Genomic DNA, 27,109 nt, shown 5'->3' with positions numbered 1-27,109 from the left:
GACTAGTCGTTTTAATAGTTGACTAATCGACCATCAGAATAGTCATTAGTTGCAGCCCTAATAGAAACATTCCCCAGAAATTTTTGTCCATATTAACATGATTGCATTACAATGTAGATGCAGATTTATTGACTGCACATCCATAATGAGAATCTCCCAGTCCACCACATCCCAAAGGTGCTCTGTTGGATTGAGATCTGAAAACTGTAGAGGCCACTGGAGTACAGTTAAATCATAGTTATGTTCAAAAAAACAGTTTTAGATGGTTTTAGTTTTGTGGGATGATGTGTACACTGTAGTCCTAAACAGATGTGCTGCCAATCTGTCTGGCGCAACCAACCATGCCATGTACAAAGTCCCTCAGATCTCCTTCGTCCTCATTCCGATGCTCAGTTTGAACTCCAGCAAGTCATCTTGACCATGTCTACATGCCAAAATGCACTGAGTTGCCCCCATGTGATTGGCTGATTAGCAATTTATGTTGACAAGCAACTGAACAAGTGTACCTAATAAGGTGTCTTGTGGGTGTATATGACATTAGTTATGCTTTGACTTTGACTTTGCTATCATAAATGCTTGTTAATACCTCTGCTCTGTGCAAGGTGTGTGTTACAGAACACAGAAATGTGCAGAATCCAGAGGGGTTTTAGAACTAAATAAGTTAGAGTTCATGCAATTTGAAACACTTGAAAAGGAACACATCTGCCCTTCGCACAGAAGAAAAGTTAAAAGTCTTAACACTCCTAAGAGCATACTTCTATCCAACCCTTTAATGAGAAAAATGTCTAGAGTGCAGTCACTGAAAACATACAGAAAAAGGCAGTTTTCAGGGAATTAGCTGATATATCTTCATATTGGTCCTTTTTTATTGATAAAATCATCAAGAAAGTAAAAAAAAAAAAAAAAAAGCCCTTATTGGGATAATTTGCATTCAGTCTGTGTAAAACTGGCCTTGGTAGGAGTAGACTGAGCCATGAACTTTTATTGGGTGTCTTTTGCCGGTCTCTCAAAGTGATAAACTGCATAGGCTTACATTATGAAACATCCAAGGTCAGGTTACCAAACAAACAGCTACAACGGTCTCTGCAAAAAGAGTGAATTTATAGGGCAGTGATGAGGATGATTGATAGTTTTCGGTGAGTTTTATGGACTCGTGTCGAGCCTCAGTGAGTTTTGAGACACAACAGGGACACTTGGCATGTGTACCAATTTCATTTCCTTTTCATCTCATTTTCTGGCAGCAAATTTGAATCATTTTAATGATGAACATGTCTGTCACTTCTACCACTCCATGAGACAGCTCAAACTTTTTTTTATTGTGGATGAGTCATGCTGGGATGCAAGGACTGAACAACAATCACCCGTGTGTTTTTTTTAAGAATTTGTTTTCTTTCTGGAGTTTATTTATTTATTTATTTATTTTCCAGGCACAATAAGGGGAATTAGGGACAACTGCACAAAGCCATTTGTAACTGTTGGGCTGTGCTCAAAAGAAAATTCAATGTTTAGGGTCGTAAATCTTGAAGGAAAATTCTTTAATAATGGCACATCAAAACATTCATTGATATGCAGCTCTTGTAAAACTAAGGGATACCGAAGAGTCATGAAAAGAAGATCCTGGAGTTCAATTTCTGGAGAGTGGGAACATTTAATTAGGCATTTGTAAGTGAATCAAATAGCATTAGATATTACAGTAGATCAGAAATTGCACAAATAACAAATTCAGATTGTTTCAGTCAGAACTTCTAGCCGTGGTGGGTGTTTATTTTGTCTTTCTTTTTTTTATGTTTATGGTCTGTGTGAAGCAAGAAGATGCAAAACTTCTGAGTTTAACAAAGTGTAGATTTGTGAATAATAATTTCCCCCATGCACAAAGGGAAAAAATACAGCCCACTACTAATTTGTCTTCTAAAGGATCTGAACCTTCTTTGTGTGTGAATGTGAGCAGCATTACAGCACAGAGCCATTACATCCATTACAAGGAGCATCATCAGCAGATAGTCCTTTGGGGATTGTGGGCACACGGCCACTGACCCAGAAACGCTGACTTTCAGGGTTAGCGCCTCCCCGTCTTAAGCTTCATATTTCTGCACTGAGTCCATTATAGAGGTGTGGGGTTAGTGGGGCACTGGCCATTCTGCTGGACAAGGCATTCAGCTCTATCAAGCTGTCATTTTTCTTTAACGCCTTTTTTTTTTTTTTTTTTCAGTTTGAGGGAAAACTGCCGTAGGGGTAAATTTAAAAGTGGACTGATGGAGAGAAGATGTGAAAGTCTGCAAACAGCTTCTCATCCAAAAATACTCTCTCATAGGGAAGCACAGCGAAGGCGCCACCAGCTCCCTCAACGTTTTTAATGTTATGTCTGAGCAAGTCAAGGGAAACCTGCATCTCTCTGCTGGTTAGAGCCGAGACAGAAACATAATTTAGATTCAGAGTTGGTTTCTTTTTTGGTTGTCCTTCAAATCCAAGGTCTGCTATGATAATAAAAACTTGTCAGCTGAAGAAAACACTGATGATACTAGCTTCTTCTGGCAGTACAGCACCCTGCCCCCCATTTTTTTTTTCTTTTTATATATCTTCACAATTAGGCCACATCAACATGTCCATGTGTGGACAGGGCCACAGTCTATTTCTCCTTCATGGCTATAATGGTCACTTTTTAGACCTAACAGCTCCTGAATTTAAATGTGTTCTGTTGAGTTTCTCGATTGTTCTTTGTTTTGAAATCTTCTAAGGTGGCCTCTGTGTACTGTGACATTGTGCCGCAAAATGCACTTTGATATGGAACAACAGCTGTCATAACCAATTCAACCTCCTGCTGGCCAAGGTGCCTTGACAGACATCCCCCCTCTGAGGCTGATGACATTTACTAAGCTTCAGTTACTCCTTGCTACTTCCTGCTCCTTTGTCCCCTGCTGAGCTTTTGATCACAGCACATGGGGAATACTGATAAGTTTTCATGAGCAGCCAGAGAGATCAGGGGTCATTGAGATGTGACTCTTTTCACTTTGACCTTTCTAACAGGGGGGAAAAATTATAAAAAGAAAAAAAAAAAAAAAAAGCAATTGGCTATCAAGCCAAGACGGCCATTTGTAAAAGTCAGAAAGAATAAACAAATTAGTCTCATTCCTAAATGGCTGCATATCACTGAGGGACATGTTTTAAAGGTCCACATGAAATGTTTGCTTGACATTGAGCGATAAAGTTGTTTTGTGTGAGGGACTGATGCAATTTAGAGACAAAGATTTACAAGCAGTGACACCAAGCAAACAAGTCAATACATTTATCATTCACAGGCTTGAAATACGATAAGGACCAGGACATCTGGGGACAATATATTCAGCTCCTAAGCTGAGCACATAAAATTTGCTCCATGAAGACTGATTCCTTTTTTTATTAATTTATACTGTATATGACACAGCCTCAGAAATGATAGCTTGTAATTTCATTTCTTGTGTGTATGTTTTGATGCTTTAAAGCTATCGTGCCAGAAACATCGACTGACATTTTAGCACTGCAAACAAGGCCTGAAAGGTCAGCGTGGGTTCTGGTGAATGCCAATAAATATTACGTGCAAGCTCAGATAAAAGAGCATTTAGTCCTTGCAATATGAGGGGCAGTGGTGTATGTGTGAATGAGCATTACTACAGCAGTTTCTTGTTTACTGCTGGTTGTTTTGTGCTTGCAAAAGGAGTATTTACAGGGGAGACAAATTTCTGAAGCCTTAAAATATGCGGCAACTATGGAAATGTAGCAATATATTGTGTCATATGTGGTTTGTGTCTTGAAGATTTCCTCATATGACCTAACACATAATTCTGCATCAGTTTTATCCACTCCTGTCTACATCATTTATCCACACACCTCCCATGATTGAAAAAGATGGGCTGGATCATGCAGAGGAGAAAACAGAGGACAAGACTTTGCAGTATGTGGTTAAAGCGCTGGCCAATTGACTTTGCAGGCTTCTGCCTTGCTGGAGGCGACTTTGTAATTGCACGCTGAATTAATTGGCACTCCTTCTGTGATGGGATCATCCCTTCAAAGTGGCCAGGACTAGCTGTTTACTCCTGATCTGCAGCTACTATAAAACCACCCACCTTCAGTTTGAGCTTACCTTAAAAATTAAATCCTTTTTCCCGTACCGCAGTTCTTTCAGTTGAGCCTGGATTTTTTTGGACTGCAAGGGAAAGATAAGAAAATAAGTGTTAGCTTATTCAAATAGTGAAATTGGTTTTAGATCATGTAGCAGGATTCTGCCAGCTGCAGCAGAAGACTCGTTTGTGAGAGTTCCCTGGGAGAAGCATTGGCTTAAAGGAAGGCCCATACAGAGAGGAAGAAAATATCAAATTTACCCTTCACTGAACTGTGTAGTCAACACAATGATGCAGTCATGCACTGGCATCTTGCCCTCTGTCTAAGCCTGAATTTTCACTCCCGCTGCACACATGACTGCCGGCACCACCACATGCACGCAGGCTCGCAGGTTGCGTCAGGCTCTGTCCCAGCATCAGTAAGCACCACACACGAACAGAGCAGTTCTTCACTGCAGCCACCAAAGCAAATGCAGTGACCAGCTCTGCCTGACATCCACTCTGCTGCTCCACATCAGTGGACACATCCAGGACAGAGGCTGTCTCCACCGTAGCTTGAAGGCTCATTGTGATGTGAGCACAAACACTGAAAGTGTCTACATGGAACTCAGCAGCATTTCATAAAGTCTTTCAGAGTCATCAGTGATGCTGAAAGAATTTTTTATTTATTTTTTTACCATGTGTCTTTTGGGACATGTGCATTGTGAAGCCTTAAAAGGCTGAGGCTGGATGTTATGCAAATACAACTGTTTTGACTTTTGAAGCTTTAAAAGCAAAGACAAAAGAAATTTCAGACTGTCTTTCCGGACAGCTTAATGTGCCCATCAAGCACCTTCTTTTTATCTATACTTAACACCGGTATTTAACACATGGGTTTTTCTTTACAGAAGCCCACCTCTCACAGTGATTAGGGGCAGTTGCTCTTGCACATGGTTTTGTGTACTTGACAAACACCTGTGCCTTTTTTTTAAATGTTATTCTTGTTTACAAGGCTATTCTGTCTGTCTCAGAACAGCCATCTCTGAAACTGGATTTAAAAACCGTACTGAGTCATCATGTACAAAACAAACAAAAAAACAAAAAAAAAGAGCAAAAACATGGTCAGGTTGAAGAGATTCAGAGGAAACCTGCATTTGTAATAATTCAATATATATTTGGTAAATACACATTTCATTAAATTCTACAATTTTTTCAATTCTATAAGTTAAATGGAGTCTTCCACATGCTCCTTAGAACAGCTCATAGTATGAGACTACTTAGTCGTAGGATATAGATTTTTAATTGCTAAATATAAATGTCTGACTGTACTGGGCTGAGTTGGTCTTTATTGTACAGTGAATTATCAGTGCTGTCCTGGAGAATCACTGCAGCATCTCTGTCTTTTTCTTCCTAATGATTCAGACTCTCCTGAATACACTGACACAGTATTTTATATACTCTGCTGGAGTTCAACATCTCTCCAAACTTTTGCAGAAGACTCGTGAAATGTGTCAGTGAGTCATCATTCTTTTGAAGGGGATGACAGAGCAGTTACATTTCAGTAGGGTGGCCCAAGGACAAACACAGTGAGGTTTACACAGTGTGTCCTTGCAGCCTATGCTCTGCAAGGTTGTATTTTATTTATTTATTTTATAATTAATAATAAAGAAATAAAAATAAAAATTTGTTAATAGCTTAGGTTTTAGAGTGGATTTATATATATATATATATATATATATATATATATATATATACACACATATATATATATATATATATATATATATATATATATATGGCTCATGCCAGAATATCAACAGATCTCTGGGTGTGAGCTGCTTTTGATTAACACACATTAAAAGAAACACGAGGCAACAATAAATGTCGATAAAAACATTACATATACAAATGATTAATGTTTGTTGACAGACAGCTGATTTATTGATGTGTTGCAGAATGACACGATCAATGAGACATAAAGGCACTGAGATGGTCTGCAATGTAGTGATGGACATCTGTGCTTGGGCTGCATCCTCTGTGAGGTTGTTTTGTGACTATGTATGACTACATAAAACTCTACACTGTCCCATCTGTGGCTGTAAAGTGGAATTGATCCCCTGGAGCAGACAGTGACAATATAACTATTCATGTTAGGTTCACCTGGTTGTGTAGTTTCCATTAAAAAGCTAAACTACAAAAAGTGTTTCATACTGAGTTGACCAGTTGGATAAGATAATGTGAGATGGTTCCTCCTTGTCACCTGAAGCCTTTTTTGACATACTGAGTCATCATCTTCATTAGAGGAATTCTCATCTTATAAAAGTTATGGGATACTGACACATCAGATTTTAAGGAGATGATAATCTTACTCCCATCTGAGTTACAGATAGATTTTATTGAAATTTGTCTGACTTTGCTACTGGTGAAAATCAGTAGGCTAAATCAAATCTGATGAGCTCTACCTGATAATGTCACCCCCTCTGTCATCTATTGATGCACAACCCGGTTGCCTAGCAACAGTTGCTGTGGCGCCACAGTTGATTGGGGTCAAAATGATTCCCTCTGCAGTTCTATATAAATCATCATAATTATTTTATTTTGTATCACAGACGTCTCAAATTTCATAGGATGAAAAAAAATGGTCATTTAGGGAAAGTCATGAAGTATGGGATACATAGGGTTAAAATCAATAGCATTACATGAAGTTTAAAATTCAAAAGTGGAAAAAAAGACCCCTTGGTGGTTCTAGCTTACAGAAATGCAAGGCATTTCATTTAAGACAAACGTTTCATTCTGAGCAGCAATATATGAGAGGGATTGTTGTGAAGGAGACCTATTCATTTCTTAAATGGCAGTTTGTATCAGTTCTCTGGTTTTAGTTCATTAGGATCAGAATTAACAACCAGGAATTTTACCATTGTCCATTACTTTCTGTATGTTTTGTGAAACTCTGTGAAATTTTGTTGTAAGACCAGCTGTTCTGAAACAGCTCTCACACTTTTTAGTAGGTTTCAGTGTTGCTACATTCAGTAACACGATGTTAAAGTAAATATATCTATTAATGTTTGGTAAATGACCATTTAATCAATGTAAAAATTAAGGCTGTAAAAAATTACATGGTGACTAGTATATGTAATTTATTGCGTTCAAATTTTTAACACATTTAATGACTGTCTAGAGACAATACAGAAAAATTGCATAGAGCCAGTCAACTCACTTTTTCATCACACCCGTGGGAGATGTGGCTGCTTTAACACCCACACTGACAAACACTGTACTGGTAAGAGGGTTCAACACCTGTTCCCGCATATATATATGTAAGGGATAATGCCCGATGAGGTGGCTGTTATCATAAATTAATGGACGAAGCGGAGGCGTGAACCGTCTGACGTGAAGTTCATATATATATATATATATATATATATATATATGGATGTCTGCAGTCTCCTGACCGCTCCCTCTCCTGTTGTGAATCATGGCAGCTGTTGGTGATCGGCTGATCGGCTTTTCTTTTGCTAACAATGTCTCTCTAGTTGCGTTTGTTTTCCTTTCAGCTGAGGAAACTAATGATTTGCGATTCACACTGGTGCATATTCACCCAAAATTATTGTTTTTGGACATGCTAGCTAAAGTTAGTAACATTTATTAGTCTCATGTCAATCAGGTCCATGTCACTGTCATGGATACATCTTCTCTAAATCATTAGTGCTGTGCAGATGTTGGATACACAGGTCTGATCATTTAGGGCCCATGAATGTAATGAGAGAAATTATAAACAGGTTCTGAGATACAAATAAGCTACGCTCTCCTCTCTAATAAAGTAGATGACAGGGTTTTTTACTTCAGATGTGCAGGGGCAGGTCTAGAAATGTTTGTCTGGGGGCCAGACACTGACCAGGAAAACAATGACACAAATGAAATGTAATTGTTGGCTCTGTCTGTTGACACAATACAGTAAAAACTGGCAAATTTCAGACACAGTCGCAAATAGTGACTAATCATGATTAAAAATTTTTAATCAGATTAATCACAGCTTGCAAATTAATTAATTACTTGACAGCTCTAGTAAAAATGTATAGTTAGGAACATAACCTCACCAGATGCTTCAATAATCGTACAGTTTCAGCATGCTCTGCACACAGTCAAACATCTCTGTATGCCAGACACAACACAGCAACCCCTCAACATGGGCTGAGCCTCCTCTAGGCACAGTGGGATTTGTGGCCTTTTCTATAAAAGCTTTATTTTTCTTTTACTCTGTGAACACAGAAATGTTGTGACTCACCAAAAAGATATAATTTTGTTTCATTTGTCCAAAGTACATCCTCCCAGAAGCATTATGACTTGTCAACATGCATTTCAGTAAACTCCAGTCAGACTCTTTTATGATTCTCTTTCAGAATTAGGTTCTTGCTGCTCAGTCCTTATCCTTGGAGCCCATTATATTAACAAAGAAAGCATATTGTTGTTCCTTGATCTTGGAGATCAACTTCTATCCTGACTGGAAAAGGTTGTTTTTCTATCATTCTGTGGTCAGTTTGAGACCAGTTTTGATTCATCCACAGAAACTGTGAGTGCAATTTACAAGGCACACATACAGTATTCTTGAAGTGCTTTGCCATAAATATGAAAAAAAAAAATCGAATCGCAGACCACAGAAGACTGAAAGGCTGAATTTACTCAAATTGCTCAAACACAAGTTGTGAGAAATCATGATCATAATAGTTCAGGCTGCTCTTACAAATGGTTTGTATAATTTCTAAAGAAAAATAGCACATCGATATTCGTACATACCCTGAGTCTACACAACATTTCTGGTTCTGGAACAATAACAAAGAAGGCAGAAAATGCAGGAAAAATGTTTTCAGTATATTTATCATAATTTCACAGATTTAACTGATGTACACTATGAAAGTTTTGTTCTCTAATAACATGTAAATACATATTTTTTACATGTAGGTGTTTTTTTTATGCCATCAGATTATTTCAAATTAAACCTCATTCATTTTCCTTTTTTTCCATATTTGTTTTCTATACTTAATTATTTATTATGAATATAAACAATATTCAAATCAGTCCAAATTCTTAAGGTTTTATGAACATGAATGTCCTGTGAAAGGTACTGGAGGGTTGATTGGTCAGTTTTAAGGTGAATGAAAAACTACACCTGTTTGTGTGTGTATGTGTGTGTGTGCGCTGTTACATGCAGTTTTTTAATTTTGCATTTGTCCTTTGTTATTGCGCAGCAACTGAAGTCTTACATTATGAAGGGCAACAACTGACATTAAATCCAAGCAGATACAAACATACAAAGGTGACATGACCCCGATGGCTGCTGATAGTAGCACAAAATGGTCCACAAATTCTCAGCATGTTCCTTAAGTGCAAACGCAGCAGGAACGGCTGTGTCAAAGTCCTGCAATATCCCTCACCCTGTTAAAACACACTGCCTATTTGTGATGCATCTGATTGGCTGAAACATGCTAGCTGGGCAGACTGGCTCCCAGACAGAAAAACAAACAAAAAAAAAACTTAACCATATATTCTGTTTTAATTGTTTCACTGCTTTCGTTTCTGATTCCTGTATGAGTCTTGAGGCATTTTTAGTGTTACCTGTCGTTTAAAATTATGCGTTGCTTTTGGCAAACAAACAAACAAACAAACACACAAACAAACAAACAAACAAGTAAGACTAGCAATGTTAAAACTTAGAGTTGTGCGTGAGAAACACTGGCTAGGACATGATTGATAAGGATCATGTGATTGACGGAGGTACCTCTGATATCATTGGTTATGGATCTTCATGAGTTATTATTATAAAAAGTTATAAGCAATTTAGTTATATTTACTTATTTTGACATTAAAATGTCTAAAATTATTGACTATGCTCGTCATGTTTTGGGTTAGCAATGCAACATTATTTCAGCTTGTGACCTCCATTGGCGGAAGTTTTAAAATAAAACATGAGTATTGGAAAAAAAAAAACAAAAAAAAAAAAACAAAGAAACTCATAACTGATAATAAATTAGTTCAAATGTGACTTGATTGTGGCTAATTCAGAACTGTTGCTGGGGAAAGCATCATCCAAGAGTTATATGGCATATTTTAAATTAAATTAAAAATAATTCTTATATATATGTGTATATATATATATATATATATATATATATATTTTTTTTTTTTTTTTTTTTCCACTTATTCCACACCCTGACAGTGCCCACCACGTGGAGGAAGGGAGGCTGGTGTAGGTGAGGACCAGAACCACTATCCAGGATGAAACAAGATGGCCCCCAGTGATGAACTCCTGAGTGAATGCCTCTGGCAGAATGGGAAAGGAAGATGAGGTGGAACCATCATGGAGGGATAAACCCCAGGCGTGTAGTGCTGACAGATTGAAGAAGATGCTGAAAGTCCTATCAATGGCTAAAGAAGGCTGAAGGAAGTTAAAAGAATATGGGGAGTGGTGAGTGACACTGGTATCTCTCGGAGCTGTGAACTCCAACCTGGGAGAGTGGCACCATTAGATCCTAAGAACATTATCAGACATCTAAGTTAAGATAATACACAGAGCCCTCATTTTAATTTAATTTAGTATCAGACATAAACAAAAAATAAGGTATTTCTACTTTGGAACAAAACACACACAAAAAGAGAAGAGTCTTGAGTCAGCTCCAACCACTGACATGTTGTTTTAAAGGTAAAAAAATATCATGCCCCTCTATTTCTATGGATACACAGATTATTTCTTAAAACAAGGGGTGCTTTGTGAGTTAAGACTAGAGAGATCCGTTCCCCAGCTCATTAATTGCCCCAATACCCAAGATGATAATGACACACAGATTCATTCAAAACACCAAGCAAATTAATTACACAAGTCCGTTCACCTTAAAACACATCATTACAGGAAATCTTCCCAGATCCGGTGAATTAAATTTTATCTGCACACAGTACATAAGGTTTAAGCTCCTAGATGTTTCCATTGAATGCCAATGTAAGAATGAAACTTAATTTCAGTGATAAAGGAGATGAAAAATTGAAGTGTAACAACACCCTTTATCAAAATCATAACTGTCCAACACCATCAGAAAAGAAAAAAAAAGAAAAAAAAAGAATGTCTGATGAATTTTAGTAGATAAGAAATAGATAAAATCACATCTTTGTCATTTATCTCCCTCCTCTGCCAAACGGTCTTAACTTTGACACTCGCTCAAGTTTCTTGTGCTATCAGATAGTTTTCCTGAGCACATTTGAATTACTTTGAAAGGTTATGTAACATTTATCCAATGAGCTGGATTAAAAGCAAAATAGCCAGGAATATAAAGCAGGCAGCAGCCGCTTCACCCAGTAACTTTTCTTTCCAATATAAATAGAAAGCTGAATTTGGTGTCGGGTGAGGTGAACAAATATGCATCTGTGTCAGGTCTGTAGCTGCCTGCCAGTGACTTTCAGAATAAACTTGCAGGGATTGTGACACATTTTTCTCTCTGACCTTCCCATTCAAATGATTTTGTTTGAACATCAACTATCCCACTTGTCTTCCCAGAGAAGCTTTAAAAGTCATAACAGAGCATGGAAAACTACTTCTAGTCACGTTGTGAGGAAATATTTCATAGTTTACCTCAAAAATCCTAAATATTAAAAAAAAAAAAAAAAAAAAAAAGTGCAAGCAGATAAATATTTTAAATGGTTTCTCTGAGACTGAAGTGAATGAATAGCATCGGCTGTCTGGGTATTAACTAGCCTAATTGGCTTATCAGAGTCCAATTTACTGTGCTTAATAAATGGATTTGGGCAACACTTTTTTATGACCTTTAAAATGCAGAATGGTATTCTAATGTTAAAGAATAAAAATCAGAAAATAAAAGATACCTTTTATGTGTCATTGAATTATAACAAACACATTACATAACAGTGAAAGGAAAATAACAACAACAATAATAATAATAAAAATAAAAATAATAGGAGCTGCACGGTGGTGTGGTGGTTAGCACCGCAGCCTCACAGCAAGAAGGTCGCCGGTTCGAATCTTGGCTGGGGGGAGGTTCGAACCTTGACGGCTGTGGCCTTTCTGTGTGGAGTTTGCATGTTCTCCCCGTGTATGCGTGGGTTCTCTCCGGGTTCTCCGGCTTCCTCCCACCGTCCAAAGACATGCATGTTAGGTTAATTGGACACTCTAAATTCTCCCTAGGAGTGAGTGTGCGTGTGAATGGTTGTTTGTCTATCTGTGTTGGCCCTGCGACAGACTGGTGACCTGTCCAGGGTGTACCCTGCCTCTCACCTGTTAAAATGCTGGGATAGGCTCCAGCTCACCCGCGACCCGAAATGGAATAAGCGGTCAAGATAATGGATGGATGGAATAATAATAATAATAATAATAATAATGCTAAAAAATCCTGGGACTTTCTTTTTTTTAACCACATTTTGCATATCATTTGGGGAAAAAAGCTGAAGACTCTTCTACTATGAAGCCATGCCGCTGTAAAAGATATGCAGTTTGGCATCATCTTGCTGAGTCTGCAAGACTTTCCCTGGAAAACATGTCATCTGGATAGGAGTATATGTTACTCTACAACATGTTATTACCTAGGGTTTGAATTATAAAGGGGCTTTCCGAGGAGCTTTACTCTCAGGAGTATACAGCTACTTTAAAAGTCATGTGCACGTGTCCTGCGTTTGGGTCCTCCACCTCTTTACCACGGAGTGTAACGTTGTTAACTTTCTTTAAATTAGCGTTTTACCACAGACTATGGACAAAATTAATTTTGAAGATGAGAACAAGATATACATAGTTCCTACAATAAACCTTGAACAGTAATCTATTCATTTTTAATTTTTGATAATTGTCAAATGATCAGATGAACGATTTAATCCTGTTCTCCAACAGTATGTTAAACAGCGGTTCTAAATGCTGAATGGGCTTTTTAATTTGTGGTTTGTATTCACACTCTGAAAACACAGAAACTCTGAAAAGATGGAAATAATGGTGCTTTAAAAAAAACAGGATTTCCAGACGTGTGATCAGTTTTACTGCCAGACTTGATGCCAGACAGAGGACGAACTAAAATGATGATGACTGATCAATTAAAATAGGAAGACTAAAAAGCAAACAGAAAAAACAATCATTACCTGCTATGTTTTACTAATTTTCTTTAAAATATTGTATGAGACAACTTGAGACATTACATAAAAAGGAAAGCAAACAAAAAAAAAAACTAACTAAAAAAAAAACTAAAAAAAACTTTCTTTGGGGGATAACATTTATTTTTCATGGATTTTTAATATTATTTCAGTTTTGCTTTATCCATATAACAGTCTTTGTTCTCAGTTTAAACGTGGAGCTGCTAATATAAGAATGAGTGCAACAGCATCACAACAAAAGGTGGATTAAGGATACAAAACTTGATCCTTCACTTCACAATAAAGGAAAAGTTCAGCCACAAGTTAAATCTGCTTAGTTAACCCTAGGATGCATGACCAACTGACTTGGTTCTCTTACGTTCTGGGGTCTTTTTTGACCCCAATTCATTTCGTATGGAAACTGATCCAACAGGGTTGTTAGGGTTGCAATATCTTTGTCCTGGAGGGTTGATATCATTTGACATTTCACCTATAGCTAAACAAACATGTTATATGTCATTTCATTTACAATTTTGATTTAGTTTTTTTATACTTGTTAATAAATTGAGATAATTGTCTTACTACCCCGCTTTTCACATGGGGGTCTTTTTTTACCCCAAACAAAGTAAGTCTCGTTCAGGAACAGGAACCTGAATACATAATCAGGTATAGATCATCAGATACACCTGATGATGCAGTTGAGGCTGTCAGGAATATATTACAAGTGCACAGAAGACCAGTGACAGACGTCACTGTCAGAGTCAGAGAGACAGAAGTCACTCAGGAAGATTTTTTCCACAGCAAGACCTGATAATCATGTTAGTACTGTATTATATTATAATTCATTTATAATTCTATTGTGTCATCGGCTTAGCTAAGCTTGTTAGCTAGCTAACAACTAAGCTACCTAGCTAGGTAAGTAGCTAACTAAGCTAGCTAGGTAGCTAAGCTAGCTATAGCTAGCTGCTATAGCTAGCTAGGTAGCCTTACCATGTGCTGAAACCTTCAGAAAAATCTATTGGAATATTCAGAAGACCTGACTATTGACTATTGTGTGAATATATAAAACATGTCTAGCAATCCTGTGCTATGACAATACCAAATAACAAAATATCCCTTTTAGATTTTCTCATCTACGGTGTCATGGCGGTTGTCTGTCAGAAATGTGAAGCGTGAGGAGACTGACTGACACACACACACGGGGTATCCTATGTCTGTCACCTGTTACAAACAAAGTTATCACACATACAGTATGTTTGTTCTTTGTCATGTTCTGTGTAACATTGGTTTTGTTCTATTGAATTACCTGTGACACAACCGTACATACAAACACGCATGTTACAAATGTTCTGTGTAACATTGTTCTTTTTCAAGGAAATTACTCACTTCCAATTGTTGAGTGTGTAAGAGAATTCAAAATAAACATTTTTCAGACATAAAAGCATTCTTGTGAAATCTAACTATGACATTCTGATGAGCTGTGAGACTCACAACCAAAGTTGCTAAAAAAGACCCCTACATGCATTCAAGGGATAATTTAGAATGTTCAATTGATTAGTATAAAAAACATGACATTTGAGGATTAGCTGGAGTATGAAACAACACAATTTTTCCATTTCAAAGATATTGCAAGAGAAAGACCTCTCGGGGTCAAAAAAGACCCCAACATGCATTCAAGGGGTAGGGTTACGAATTCCTTAATTTCTTAAAAAGTACAAAAGATCATTTAGAATGTTCAATTGATTAGTATAAAAAACATGTTATTTGAGGATTAGCTGGAGTACGAAACAACAATTTTTTTTCCATTTAAAAAATATTGCAAGAGAAAGACCTCTCGGGGTCAAAAAAGACCCCAACATGCATCCTAGGGTTAAAGAAATTACCACAATAAATAAAACAAATCCCACTATAGATGAGAGCCCAAGATGAAAGAGCATATCACACATAAAACCAGGCTTCTGCTTATTTATACGAAATCTTAAAATCTATCATTTGCAAGAAAAGGAGCTTGTGTTTAAAAAGTTTATCAAAAGCCAACTACAATAGATCTCAGAGTTCTGACTGAAGGTTGAATTATTCATTTATTTCTTTTATTAGACTGATTTATTTATCATTTTCAAGAAAGGCAATTATACATAGTTTTAAACTTAAAATACAATTAAAGGCAATAATCAGTAAGAGTCATTTCATTGTAGAAAAAGCCTAATTTTAAACAGAATTACAACTCATACTGTGAAGATAGTTAGCTCTGAGTCCCACACAGTCTACAGACAGACCTGTAATAGAATAATGTTTGCAGTCACCTTTTAGCGATTGTTTTTCAGCCTCCTGGTCCATCTTTTTCTGTCACTCTGTGGTAATTACAGTGCGATTACAGGTTCAGTCTGTAACCTCTACCCTTCAAACATAAATAACTTTCTAGGACAAAAGTAGGAGCATGGAACAATTTCCTCTCACTGATTTACTTGAAAATCAAAAGTCTGCTGAGGGAATTGAAGACAGTGACCTCCATCTACCTCTGTCCAACAGAAGCCTGGTAGCTATTTGCTCCCTCAACATCTCAAAGTCCACCAGCCTTACCAATGGGTCTTTATAAATAATCAGACATAGACACAGAGGACAGCTGTGAGCCAGGAAAATGCATTACTGTATGTCAAGTGTGTGCAAAGTCAACCAACCACATTTGGTCCCCTTTTTTCATAATTTCCTTTACTATTGGTGGGAAAATTCAGCTCAGTACACAGTAGTGACCCACAATTTCAATCAGCATATATTCATTGCTTTTTTTTTTAACTCATTCCAACTCTTCCTATCTGACAGGCTGCATGGTAAAATCGTGGCATCATCATCTTACAGTTTGAATATATGATGATAGCTTGGATAAGCTTAGCTGGCAGCCTGTCAAGGATGTTCTCTCAGAAGATTTTTCAAAAGAAAAAAGGTCAGTAAAATGTTTTAGTCCAATTTCCGGTGTCTCAGTGGGAATGCAAGAGTAACCTTAGTGTTGGAGCAGATTTCTGGGTAGCTCCTCAACATCAAAACCTCCCAAACAGTAAATTCTTATTGTGAGCTTTGGAGCTGTGTGGTCATGTAAGTGTTCAATTCACAGATTAGTTCATCACTGCTGATGCTGTTCAAGACAGCAGTGAATTTCATAGTTGTTCTATTTCTTATGTTAATCATGATGCATTACCTCAAATTAATTATTCATGCCCCCAAATGACTTAATTCTATTCAAAGTTTGTAATTCAGGCACAGTGACCATGTGGCATATATACAATATGTAAAGGGTTTTAACATTCTGGAGCACTGGCCAATTAATTAAGAACACTGATGGAAAGCTAATGCATTTTAACATAAAAGCTCAGATATAAACCATATAGTAATAAAACCCACTGTCGGACCATTTCAATCAAAATGACTGTTAAGATGGTCTGGACGAAAGTAGCAATTCATATCCATTTATGTTTGACTGCATGACTCTGTTCTAAGATCTCCCTGCTTTTCAGGAGCATGCAGGGGACATCTGAGTCATGAAAGGCAGCAGCAAAGACCCTCAGAGTAAAGAACAGAGCAATGTCAGTGACAGCAGTCCTGACATTAATTAAGTCTGACACTGAAAAGGTGGAATGGGGTGGAGGGTGCTTGCAAAGCAGCTTGCAGTAAAGGCATGCTAAAGTAACACAAATGGTGCACTATGTATGAGATTTGCCACTTGAATGCGTGAAGGAGAGTCAGTTGATAAATGAGCTGATGTGGGTTGGCACTGATACAAGCTGTTATATTGGTATGTGGGCAGAACTTAACTTTATGGCCTCTTTAACTTGCATTGCTGTGGAGTGTTGTTCATGACCGTGTACTGGGCTTAACTCACCAGCATCAAGCAGAACCTACACTGATCTACTACACTGACTGAAAAGAAACTTAAGAAGATAGTAATTTGAAAACACAGTGATAGTTTTGTTAACACTGTTGCTTCACAGCAATGAAGTTTTGAGTTAAAGCTGATTGTACCTCCTTTTGAAAGGTTTTATATTCTCTCTCTGAAGGTTTTTTCTGGGTACCCACCTGCCACCCAATGCCACTGACTAAGAATCGATTCACCATCCTCCCTCAACAGCATATAAAGTGGATATAGTGGCTACTGAAATTGCTCAAGGGCATTAGTTACTTTCCTAAGAAGGCTTTTTTTAATTACAGAGACAAAAAACATTTTCAACACTTATCCCTACAAAGCCTCATTATTGTTAATCTAGTCCAGAAAATTACTAGTTGGTGCAAGCAAAAACCTTGTTAGTATCAACTGAAGCATTAATCCCACAAGCCTCAGCTGTCATTGTGGAAGCTTTCGTGCATCCTTAAAATAGCCCAGGGTCTTTCAGTAGAAACCACCCAGCACACCAAGGTTGTCATCTTTCTATCAAACTGTGTCACAGCTCTACACTGTGTTATTCCACATGCTGTAGACAAGCTTGGGGTTACAGACTGTGTGACTGCATTGCTATAAAGCCTATGATTACACAACACATGTCGTACTGACTTGAGCATGACATCAGGATGCCTGCCAGACTAACTGCCTTGTAAGGACCTTCACGGCTAAATTACGGCATGAGCTTTGGTCAGCAGGAAGGTAAAAGTAGCAGTTCAAAGCTCAAGGCTTCAATAAGCATGTGAACCTGGTGGACAGTGCTGACGGTAGCAATTGGCAGCACAGTTGAAGCAGAAAAAGAGGAAAAGTGACAAACGAAATGCACTCCAAGCTGCTCTTAGTGCAACCACAGTTCCTCGGATTGTACTGCACAGCCATCAAAAGGCTGTCTGTTAGTCTGAAATGAAATGGACAGCCAAAACCAAGACAGCACGAGTGCCTGTCTGTACTCCATAAGGAACAAAGGCAAGCATGAATTTTTTTAGCTTAGATTTTGTAAGACTTTCATTATATAGCAGCAGCTTTATGACTATATATATATATATATATATATATATATATATATATATATATATATATATATATATATACATATATATATAGCTTAAATAATAGTAAATAATATAACAAAAAACGTGACTTATTTCTTCTCTCACTCTTCTGATTCATATCAAAGCTCAAGTCCTCTGGAAATAGATTACTGTTTTAACATATGTAACCAAGCAAGTATGGTTATTAAAAACAACTATACTCACTTGAGTTGCAGAGCTGTTCTTTTGCAGTTGTCACGATAATAACATTTAAAACAAATGGGTCACATTGAAAATTTCCAGACTGAAACTTTCAAATCCATGAAAGAAGAATCGGGGGATTCGTGACTTGCTAAACAACACAGGTGTTGTTTTCAGATTTAAAAGCTCTACATGCCAAGAGATTTAAGTGATTTCAAATAATGTGATTAATTTCTTACAGTCTTCTTTCAATTGACTGAGGTGGCACAGCTTATCAATCCATCCGGGAGTGGCAAATTTATCCCAAAAGCAGGCAATAGGATGCACAAACAACCACATAATTTCATCAGAAGATCTTCAGGTAATTTCTTCTGGTGTAAGTGTCAACTAACAGTCTGCTCATGTTTGCTTTGCAAGGAAAGCTTGGTAAGAGAAAGCCTTTGCTCACTGGGAAGAAGATTGTGGCAAAACTGTAAATCTTCATGAGCACAAACATCAGGCTTGTTAAAACAACATGCTAAGTAGACTAAGAAAGTACACATGTTTGGTTCTGAAAAGTTCTGATCTTTGTTAAGAAAACAACCCCAGAACAAGCATAAAGAATGGTTGGGGATGTGTTATGATTGGTGCTTGCTTCAGGGTCTGATAGTGTTGATTCCAAAATGGATTATGTTTCATAACAAAGTGAGAGTTAAAGAGTGAAACCTTAGACCCTAGCATTTTTGTTCAGTAAACTAACTGCTTTAATAATAATAAAAAACTCTGTTACTTTCTTACAATAACATATAAGTGCACTATATAGTAGTGAGTCAAACAAGGATACACTACAACTACTACTACTACAACAACTACTAAATGACTGTAAATTATTGCTTCAAACAGATGGAAGTAACCACATTTCACTTGTGAGACATAATATGTTAACACTGCTCTCATAAAAGAAAAAAGGGACTTGTATGTTTTCAACGGGCAGCAAACAATTAGATAGTAATGTGATTAAACAAACGGTACAAACTGAAAATCCTTACCTCCTCAGCGTAGGCATCACAAAGTTTGTTTCCCGAGAGCAACTTGTTTTTCAAGCTCTTGTTCTGGAAAAGAGAAAGGACAGAAAGGCTTTTGTCTGGCTGGTACTAATGTTCCTCTAGCATTTTTTTTTCTTTCATAAAAAGCTCTATTGACTCAGCACGGCTTTAGTTTCTCCAACAGCACATTTGGCTGCATAAGAGCCTTGGCTGCAAGTGCTTGGTTGCCTCTCAATTTCAGACAAGACTGAGGAGCAGTCTCATGCGTCCTGTCTGAGGGTTCACTCAGGCTCATAGGCCTCCTGAAGTGACAAAAATGTAGTTCAAAGCAGGACAACAGAACTTTAAGGGTGGTTAGTGAAGCACTAATATGACAGGTGGGGAGTGGAAATATGCCAATCTGTAGGTCACAGTGGGTTGTTTGTTGCTAATCCTTGTTTTAATTTTTATACATGATCTGGAGACATGGAAGTGATTTTGAGTACAGTTAAGTGTGTTACATAAATTTATATTTAATGTGTTTTGGAACATTAATTATCATTTCCAGATTTCAAAATAAGATACAATTTCTTTGTAACGAAAACAATTTAACTAAATGAAAAAAATGTGACTCTCCTTACTTTTGTAATTATCTAACCTCAGAACTAAATCATAGCCGAGCTGCTTTTAGACAAGTAAAAACCCTTTAACTTAAAAGAAGGTCACAGAAGAACCCAACACAACTATTCACTGCCATAGGCTTGCTGCTATACATCACACTAAAGTTTTTTTTTTTTTCTCTGAATTTAGTCCGAGTATATTTCTTCTAATGTTCAAAGAAAATCTGCAAAGGGCACAGCCAAGAGAGAGCATGTTAAGGCAGAAGAGGACTGAATGTGATAAGACCATTTGTGAGGGAGGGAATTTCCCATTGTAATTGGCAGTGATCTGTTATCATGAGTGCTCCTGAAGCAGCTTAATGCTAAACCCAAAGTACACATCCAGAGCTCAAGATGACCCAATAAAATGGCACAACCAACCATGACAGAAGCTTCACTAAGGTGTAAAAGCACTAAAGTTGGCCTGCTTCCAGTGAGTGCAGTTATGAGAAACTTATTCAGTCCCTGATGCAGGAGGCCAAGTTTAAATCACAGCAAAGATAGCAAGCCATCCAAAAAACTAAACTTAAGGTAAAAACCTGATGGAGTGGGCTGCATGTGTGAATCTTGTATTTAAATTAATAAATACAACGTTCAAGACGCTCTACAAAACAAGCAAAAAAAAAAAAAAAGAAAAAAAATTAAAACGTTAACATGAGCTTAACCCATTAAGACCCGACCCATGAAAAAATGGTAAATAAAGTCAATTTTTTTAATATGAGGTCTTTCTTTGGCTCTTTAACAAAATGTAAGAAAAATATTAAAAACATTTTTGGGAGGGATATCTACCATTTACTACCATGTGATGAATAAAAAATTATTATTATTATATAATTATTATAATGTGGTTTTCTGTTTCTGGGTATCTATTAGGGGGCAGAAGACAAGTATCAGACTGGGTTTAACAGGATTTTCAGCAAAGTTTATACCATAAATTGAAGCAAAATGTCTCAAAAACTGTATGTAACATATATGTCATGTTGGGCTTGTATGGGTTAAAATGTGTTAAAAAGGTATTGTCATGACAACCAAATAGTGTGTTGCCTGTTTAAGAAAGCAAATGTCGTACACACAGCCATTATATTGGCTTTTATGGATGTATCTATCCTAGTTCTCGGCATTGCATTTAGAGTTTTAAATGAGTTTATTAAAAAGGTAATTACCAGTCAAGGACACAATTCAAACTCATCCACCAGAACATATACATATATATATATATATATATATATACATATACACACACATATATATATATATATATATACATATACACACATATATATGTGTGTATATATATATATATATATACACACATATATATATATATATATATATATATGCTGATGCAACAAAAAGTTACACTTGGTTTAAAGGAAATAGTCTTCCTACATTTTAGAGTTTTTTTCTTTGCAATTCATTTCTCACACCCACACCTGTGCGGTGCACTGTATTCTTCATATAATCAGTACATACACACTGGGAAGATGTACTGAGATGTGATGGCAGCTGTTTTGTGAATCACTGAGGCAAAACTGGCCAAGCATGAATTCCATGCTGTTGCACCTCCTCTCATCCCTACAGAGGGACCACCATTTGAGGACATGTGGAACTGGCAGCCATCATAAAATGTGACGTCGCTTAGCCCTAGGACATGCTCAGAGTGAAAATAAGATCCTTTGGAGCTTTTATGTCGCAATGCATTATGCAAAATTAGACACACTGAGCTGTATATGTCATTATGTGTTACTCTTACAGCATTGTCACCCTCTGGACCTGAAAGCATTTTTTCAAGATCATGTTGCTCAAACCTTATCATAGCTGAGCATTCGGGGAAGCTCAACTCATTTTGTCTATGGATCTTTGCTTTCTTTTAATTGTTAGTCATATTGTGACTACAAGTCACGCAGAGAAATTACATTTTTTTTTCATTCTGTGTTATTTTTTCCACTCTAAGTAACTGTTGAAGTTCACTAGTCAGGTTAATTTAAACTGATTAATCGATTAGTTGATTAGTTAACTTGCCATCACGGTGTCATCAATATTTAAATGAAAAAGACTTCATCCCCATAGTGAAATTGTAAAATGTGTGTCAAATTTTCTTTGTATAAAGCGTGTGTTCCACACACCAAAATTTTATTTTATTTTTTAACATTATGTGAGCTCTTGCCTCTCTGTACAGTAGGTAAATGGGAAAGTGGTCAGGGAGATGCTAAGGCTGAAAAAAGGCAGTAGCCTCTGTCTATGAGGAGAAACAGACGCTGTGGAGCAGAGTGTCTGTGCTAGATGAACTAAACACCACGCCCAGAGTAGCTTTTAAACATGGTTTGGTGGGCAGGATGGGGTGAGAGGGAGGTGGGGTCTGGAGGACCAGTTGGTGCCAGGGTGTGTGAGAGGTGGATTCTTAGTGCGTGGTGGGGATGTTTGTGTGTGTGCACACAAGTGAGTATGCATGCATTTTTAATAGTATTCAGAAATATAACAAAGGAGTTGCTAAAAATCTGAAGGACATCGTCACTGAAAAATGTCCATTCAAGTGTTCAAGTGAACTCACCAGTTACTTTCACACATTATAAAGTGATGACATGCTGGCAGTGCCTGAGTGTTGATATGTGCTGTTCATCTAGGTCAGCTTTCGCACTACTCAACACCCCCTCTTTTAAAAAAAAAAAAAAAAATCAGTCAAGTTGTTCTTTCATTTACACCAAGAACGCTGAGAGTTATATATATAACGCACTGCAATATAGGTAAAAAAAAAAAAAAAAATCTAACAAAAAAAAAAAGTTGAATAACTATGAAAACCACCTTGCCATTCGTATTAACTTTTTTTTATCTGTACTCTACACATGCACACTGCTTGAAACTAACACACAAGTGCTAAAAGCAAGGTACTGTCTTCATCACACTTGCCTGCCTAAGTGGCCAAAGTGATTCATGGTCAATACAAAGGTAATGCAAAAAAACAAACAAAAAAAAAAACAAAAAACAAAAAATAACAAAAAAAAAAAAGATGCATCAGTGCTCTATGAGTTTGCATGTTATGTGAAAATCATTATTTATCGATTAAAGGCTGCTCTGAACAGTGCCAAATAAACAAAAAAGGCTGTATTTATTTCTAGTGGAGGTGTTAATTAGGCTCTTTATTATAAGCACTCGCTGACTGAAAAGATGCTTTTCTGGTTTCAGCATAGTTTTTACTAAACATTTTAGAATCATAAACACAATGTCACTTTAGATTACTTAATGCCTTTCTGTGTTGAAAAATGTGACAGCAGGACAGATTATTTTGCTGGAACAAAGGGTTTTAGGCCCAGTTTCCACCAGGTATTAGCATGTCTTCTAGCTGATCCACTCTAAAGGAGACAGCTTTAAGAATTAGGGAAGCAGTGAATTCTGAAGTGGTCTGGGGCAATATTCATAAACTAGACATAAACTAGTGATGCCAAAAACATCTTCATGAAATAAAGAGATGATTTTCTTTGGGTATGTCATACAACAAATATCCCTTATTGGAACACTGTGGTCAGAAAACTTAGATTGTGTATATATATATATATATATATATATATATATATATATATATAGTCTGATATTGTGGGACTATTACAAACACATTGAAAACTCCTTGAACAACTTGTGTTAATTTGTTAATCTTTATGTTAAACCACCATCTGTGCCTGATTTATATGCATTTTTTTTCTATTTTCACCAACACACATCTCAATATATTTGATGTTTTGTTCTCTTTTTTTTTATTATTCACGCTGACTAATTCTTTCACTAAGTGCTTTAAATTTATTTCCAAACTTTGATTTATAGTTGTTACTCAACAATATTGTAAATGGAGCCAAATGTCTGTGTCAAATCATTATCAAAGACCGAAGACCACACGGGGATAATGGAACTGACTCTATGAAACCTCTTTGCCATGCATTTCCATTTATGTTTCACATGCTGTTATGTTTCATTTTCAAAATGATCTACTGTCAAATATTTAATAGCAAGTATTGGAAGTGGAATTATTTATACACCAGAGCCTGATAAACATCAAAAGCTGAAAATGTTGCATGTGCTTCTTAGGTCAGAGTTCTGTATGCTGATTAATAACACTATTAGTTTTGGGATCATCCCTTTTTTTTCCCGAGAATCCCAAAAAGGTCTAATGATAAAGCAGAAAAGAGAAGAGACACAAACTGTCTTTATGTACGGTCAAATCAGCTGTGAAAACAACAATAATAATAATAATCAATTAATCTTTGGGGGACTTTTACCACTTTTTTCCATCTTAACTGAAATTAATGTATTTTAGTAACTTTAACAATCTTTCTGTTTGATAGATTTTTATTTCTCCTTGTTCTCTGGAGTTTCTTTTAGTCTTTAATATGCATGGCTATAGTGACGTAAAAACATTGCTCTGTCAGACAAGGCAAAACTTGTCTACTCTGCCGTAATGAACAGATTTTAAACATAACCAACTACAATCTGTCAGTACAGTCCAGACTCACTCATAACATGTGAAATAAGACACAATAAGACACAGAAAATTGAGCTCAGGCCAAAACAAGTTGCTACAAAGCTGAGGAACTCATCCAATATAAATAATAGGAATCACCAAAGTAAATGTTTAGTGTGGATAAACTACTAAATATGACGTAACCCCAGGCGTCTTACACGATGTTTTGCTGCTTGACTTGAACTTGAACTTGGCAGTTTCTTACGGACTCTAAAAGTCACAGGGAAGGATTATACAAATGAGAAAATTCATCTGTGTATTGAAAACTTGGAAAAAAAATTTTTTCCGTAAAAATAAACTTCCCTTTATTTTACTTGATAAATGTAAAAGAGCAAAATAAAGGGTATAATGGATTAAGGCAAACATAGAAGCATAATTTTAATTTGTTTTCAATTTCTCACCCAATCAATTAAACCATTCTGATGGAAACATTGTCCACATCCTACAGATTGTCTTTCTGTACATCTCATAGCTGATGAGCCGTGGTGTGGGACGTGGGGCAAGACTTCCGGCTGTTTGAAGACATGAGAGAAGATGAACCCTCTTGATCCTCGCTGGTATTTCCTGTCGAGTGTTGCTGCTTCAAAGAAGATCTGAGGTATTCCATGTGAAGTAGCAAGAATTTTGTGAACATTTGAATTGCAGTGAGAGTAATAATAGAGCTGCTGCCCATTGGTGAACTTACCCACCGACCTGACTGCTATTTTAATCAGCCCAGAAGAGCACAATGCTAGGAACAGCTAAGATACTGCACAGGACCTCAAGCTCCCAGGCCTCTGGACGAGGACCCGAGCTCGAGATAAAAAGTCACCCACCCAAACTGGGGGAGATGGGTGGCGGCTGAGGGAAGAGTTTTTGTATACTTGATGGGATTACATGATTCACATAATTAATAGAGATGAATTTACAGAAATTCTTGTAGGGGAAGGACTTGACAGCAAAGAAAGTGAGAATTCTCCATATGGAGGAGGCAAAGCAGCACTCTGATGTGTGACACAACACGAAAGGTAACACTTTTCACTGAGCCATTATTATTATCGACTGCAGAAAAAAAAAGACAAAATAAAATAAAATAAAATAAAAACTGTCAAGCAAATTACTTACAACACTATAATGATGTAGCTTTAACCTATCTTATGCTATTTTTATATTATTATTATGTTATTTGATCACACTAATCTTTCTTGTAATCAAGCAGAAATAGCATGGCACACATATTATTCTAATAACAGGAGCTCCGTTGCATCAGAAAAATATTGGATTACTTGCAATACTTTTCAAGAGCTTCTTTTTTAAAATAAGTTATAGGTATAGTTTCTGATGTCTTGACACCCTCTCATGGTGTCAAGACAGTTTGAAATTGAACAGCCTGTGAAGGCACAGTGTTTGTTAAAACAGCCTTTAGCTACAATAAAGTAAAAAAAAATATATATATAAAATGAAATCTTCCGAGTATCTCAAAGTAAAATCTGCAGTCACAGCCTTCATCTTTCATGACGCACTTCAGTGCATTTCTATACAAAACAGACTAGACTGGTGACTATGATGTCACAGCTGAATACCAAAGAATACTGGTCACTTATCTGGAAGCTGAAGGCCAGAAATCAATATCCAAGGCTGACTGAGAGGAATAAAATGAAGCTGCTTAGTGACAGCATGACACTAGCCCTCTGGATGCATGGAGTCCGCCAGCACCTGTCGTAAACAAGTTACTAAAATTTGGTTTTGCACTAGTTCCAATGTTCCTACATTAGAGGGGGACATCTAAAGACACATCTCAGTAGATACTAAAGTAGTGATCGAAGGACAAAAGCAGAAAGATGCCCACTCTGTGGTTAAACTGTATTATATGTTGTACCCAATTGTAATAATAATAATAATACTAATAATAATAAATACGTCATAGGTGCTTAAATTATAAAGGGCATATCTAATTTTAGCAGCCTTTAACTGAGGTATAAGGGATTAAGAGGTATAAACATTTAAATTGTGATGATAAATAACCACATGTAACCAAGAGTTTGATATTTAAATTTTCTGTGTTACAGTAACAATGACTTTGATTTAAAAAATCTAAATCTGTGAAAAGTTTATAGAACTTAAAAACAAAACATATAGAGACAACGCAGTCAGCGCTGCCAAGCAAGGAGATATTGTGAATTTAAGCAGGTTGTGAAAAGAACAGCCTTCGTACAGCGTGACAAAGAATTACAATTACATGGATGATATTTAGAGTTTTTAAAGTGAAAAAATATTATTTGTAACTAAAGTAAAATAGCTGCGTTGGTGGTTTCACAGATGGTAACTACAATTTCTCTTTTTGCATATTGCAGCATTCTGGCAGTGTTGGGGAGGAAAAGCAGATTCAATACAAGTCGCCCCCAAGGTCCCAGAGGGAAAATGCCCTCCTGTTAGTAAGAGATACTGATCCCACATGATGTGCTTTAAGGTTTACCTGCCAATCCAGATTTCATCACTAACAAGCTATGTTACTGTACTTTGATTTTATTTATTCTCTCCCCTCTTTTCATTTAAAAAAAAATGTTGTTTCCTCCATGCATGTATACTCACTGCTGAGAAACAGTC

The 27,109-nt window shown here is 36.8% G+C and overlaps 1 protein-coding gene across 2 annotated transcripts in view; it reads right to left on the bottom strand.

Moving 5' to 3' along the window:
* The window catches only part of luzp2 (leucine zipper protein 2), a 165,132-nt gene that overhangs the window by 25,863 nt on the left and 112,160 nt on the right, over window positions 1-27,109 (bottom strand). For both annotated transcript variants that reach the window (XM_041980172.1, XM_041980166.1), the window contains exons 6-7: window positions 19,379-19,441; window positions 4,118-4,180 (exon numbers count right to left, since the gene is read on the bottom strand). In XM_041980172.1, coding sequence (XP_041836106.1) covers window positions 4,118-4,180; window positions 19,379-19,441 — 126 coding nt within the window. The remainder of the gene's footprint in view (window positions 1-4,117; window positions 4,181-19,378; window positions 19,442-27,109) is intronic.

Source organism: Melanotaenia boesemani, chromosome 1 (assembly GCF_017639745.1).
Source record: "Melanotaenia boesemani isolate fMelBoe1 chromosome 1, fMelBoe1.pri, whole genome shotgun sequence".
NCBI classification, from domain to species: Eukaryota; Metazoa; Chordata; class Actinopteri; order Atheriniformes; family Melanotaeniidae; genus Melanotaenia; species Melanotaenia boesemani.
Note: the sequence above shows the minus strand (reverse complement) of the source record. Positions and strands in the feature narration are given on the sequence as shown.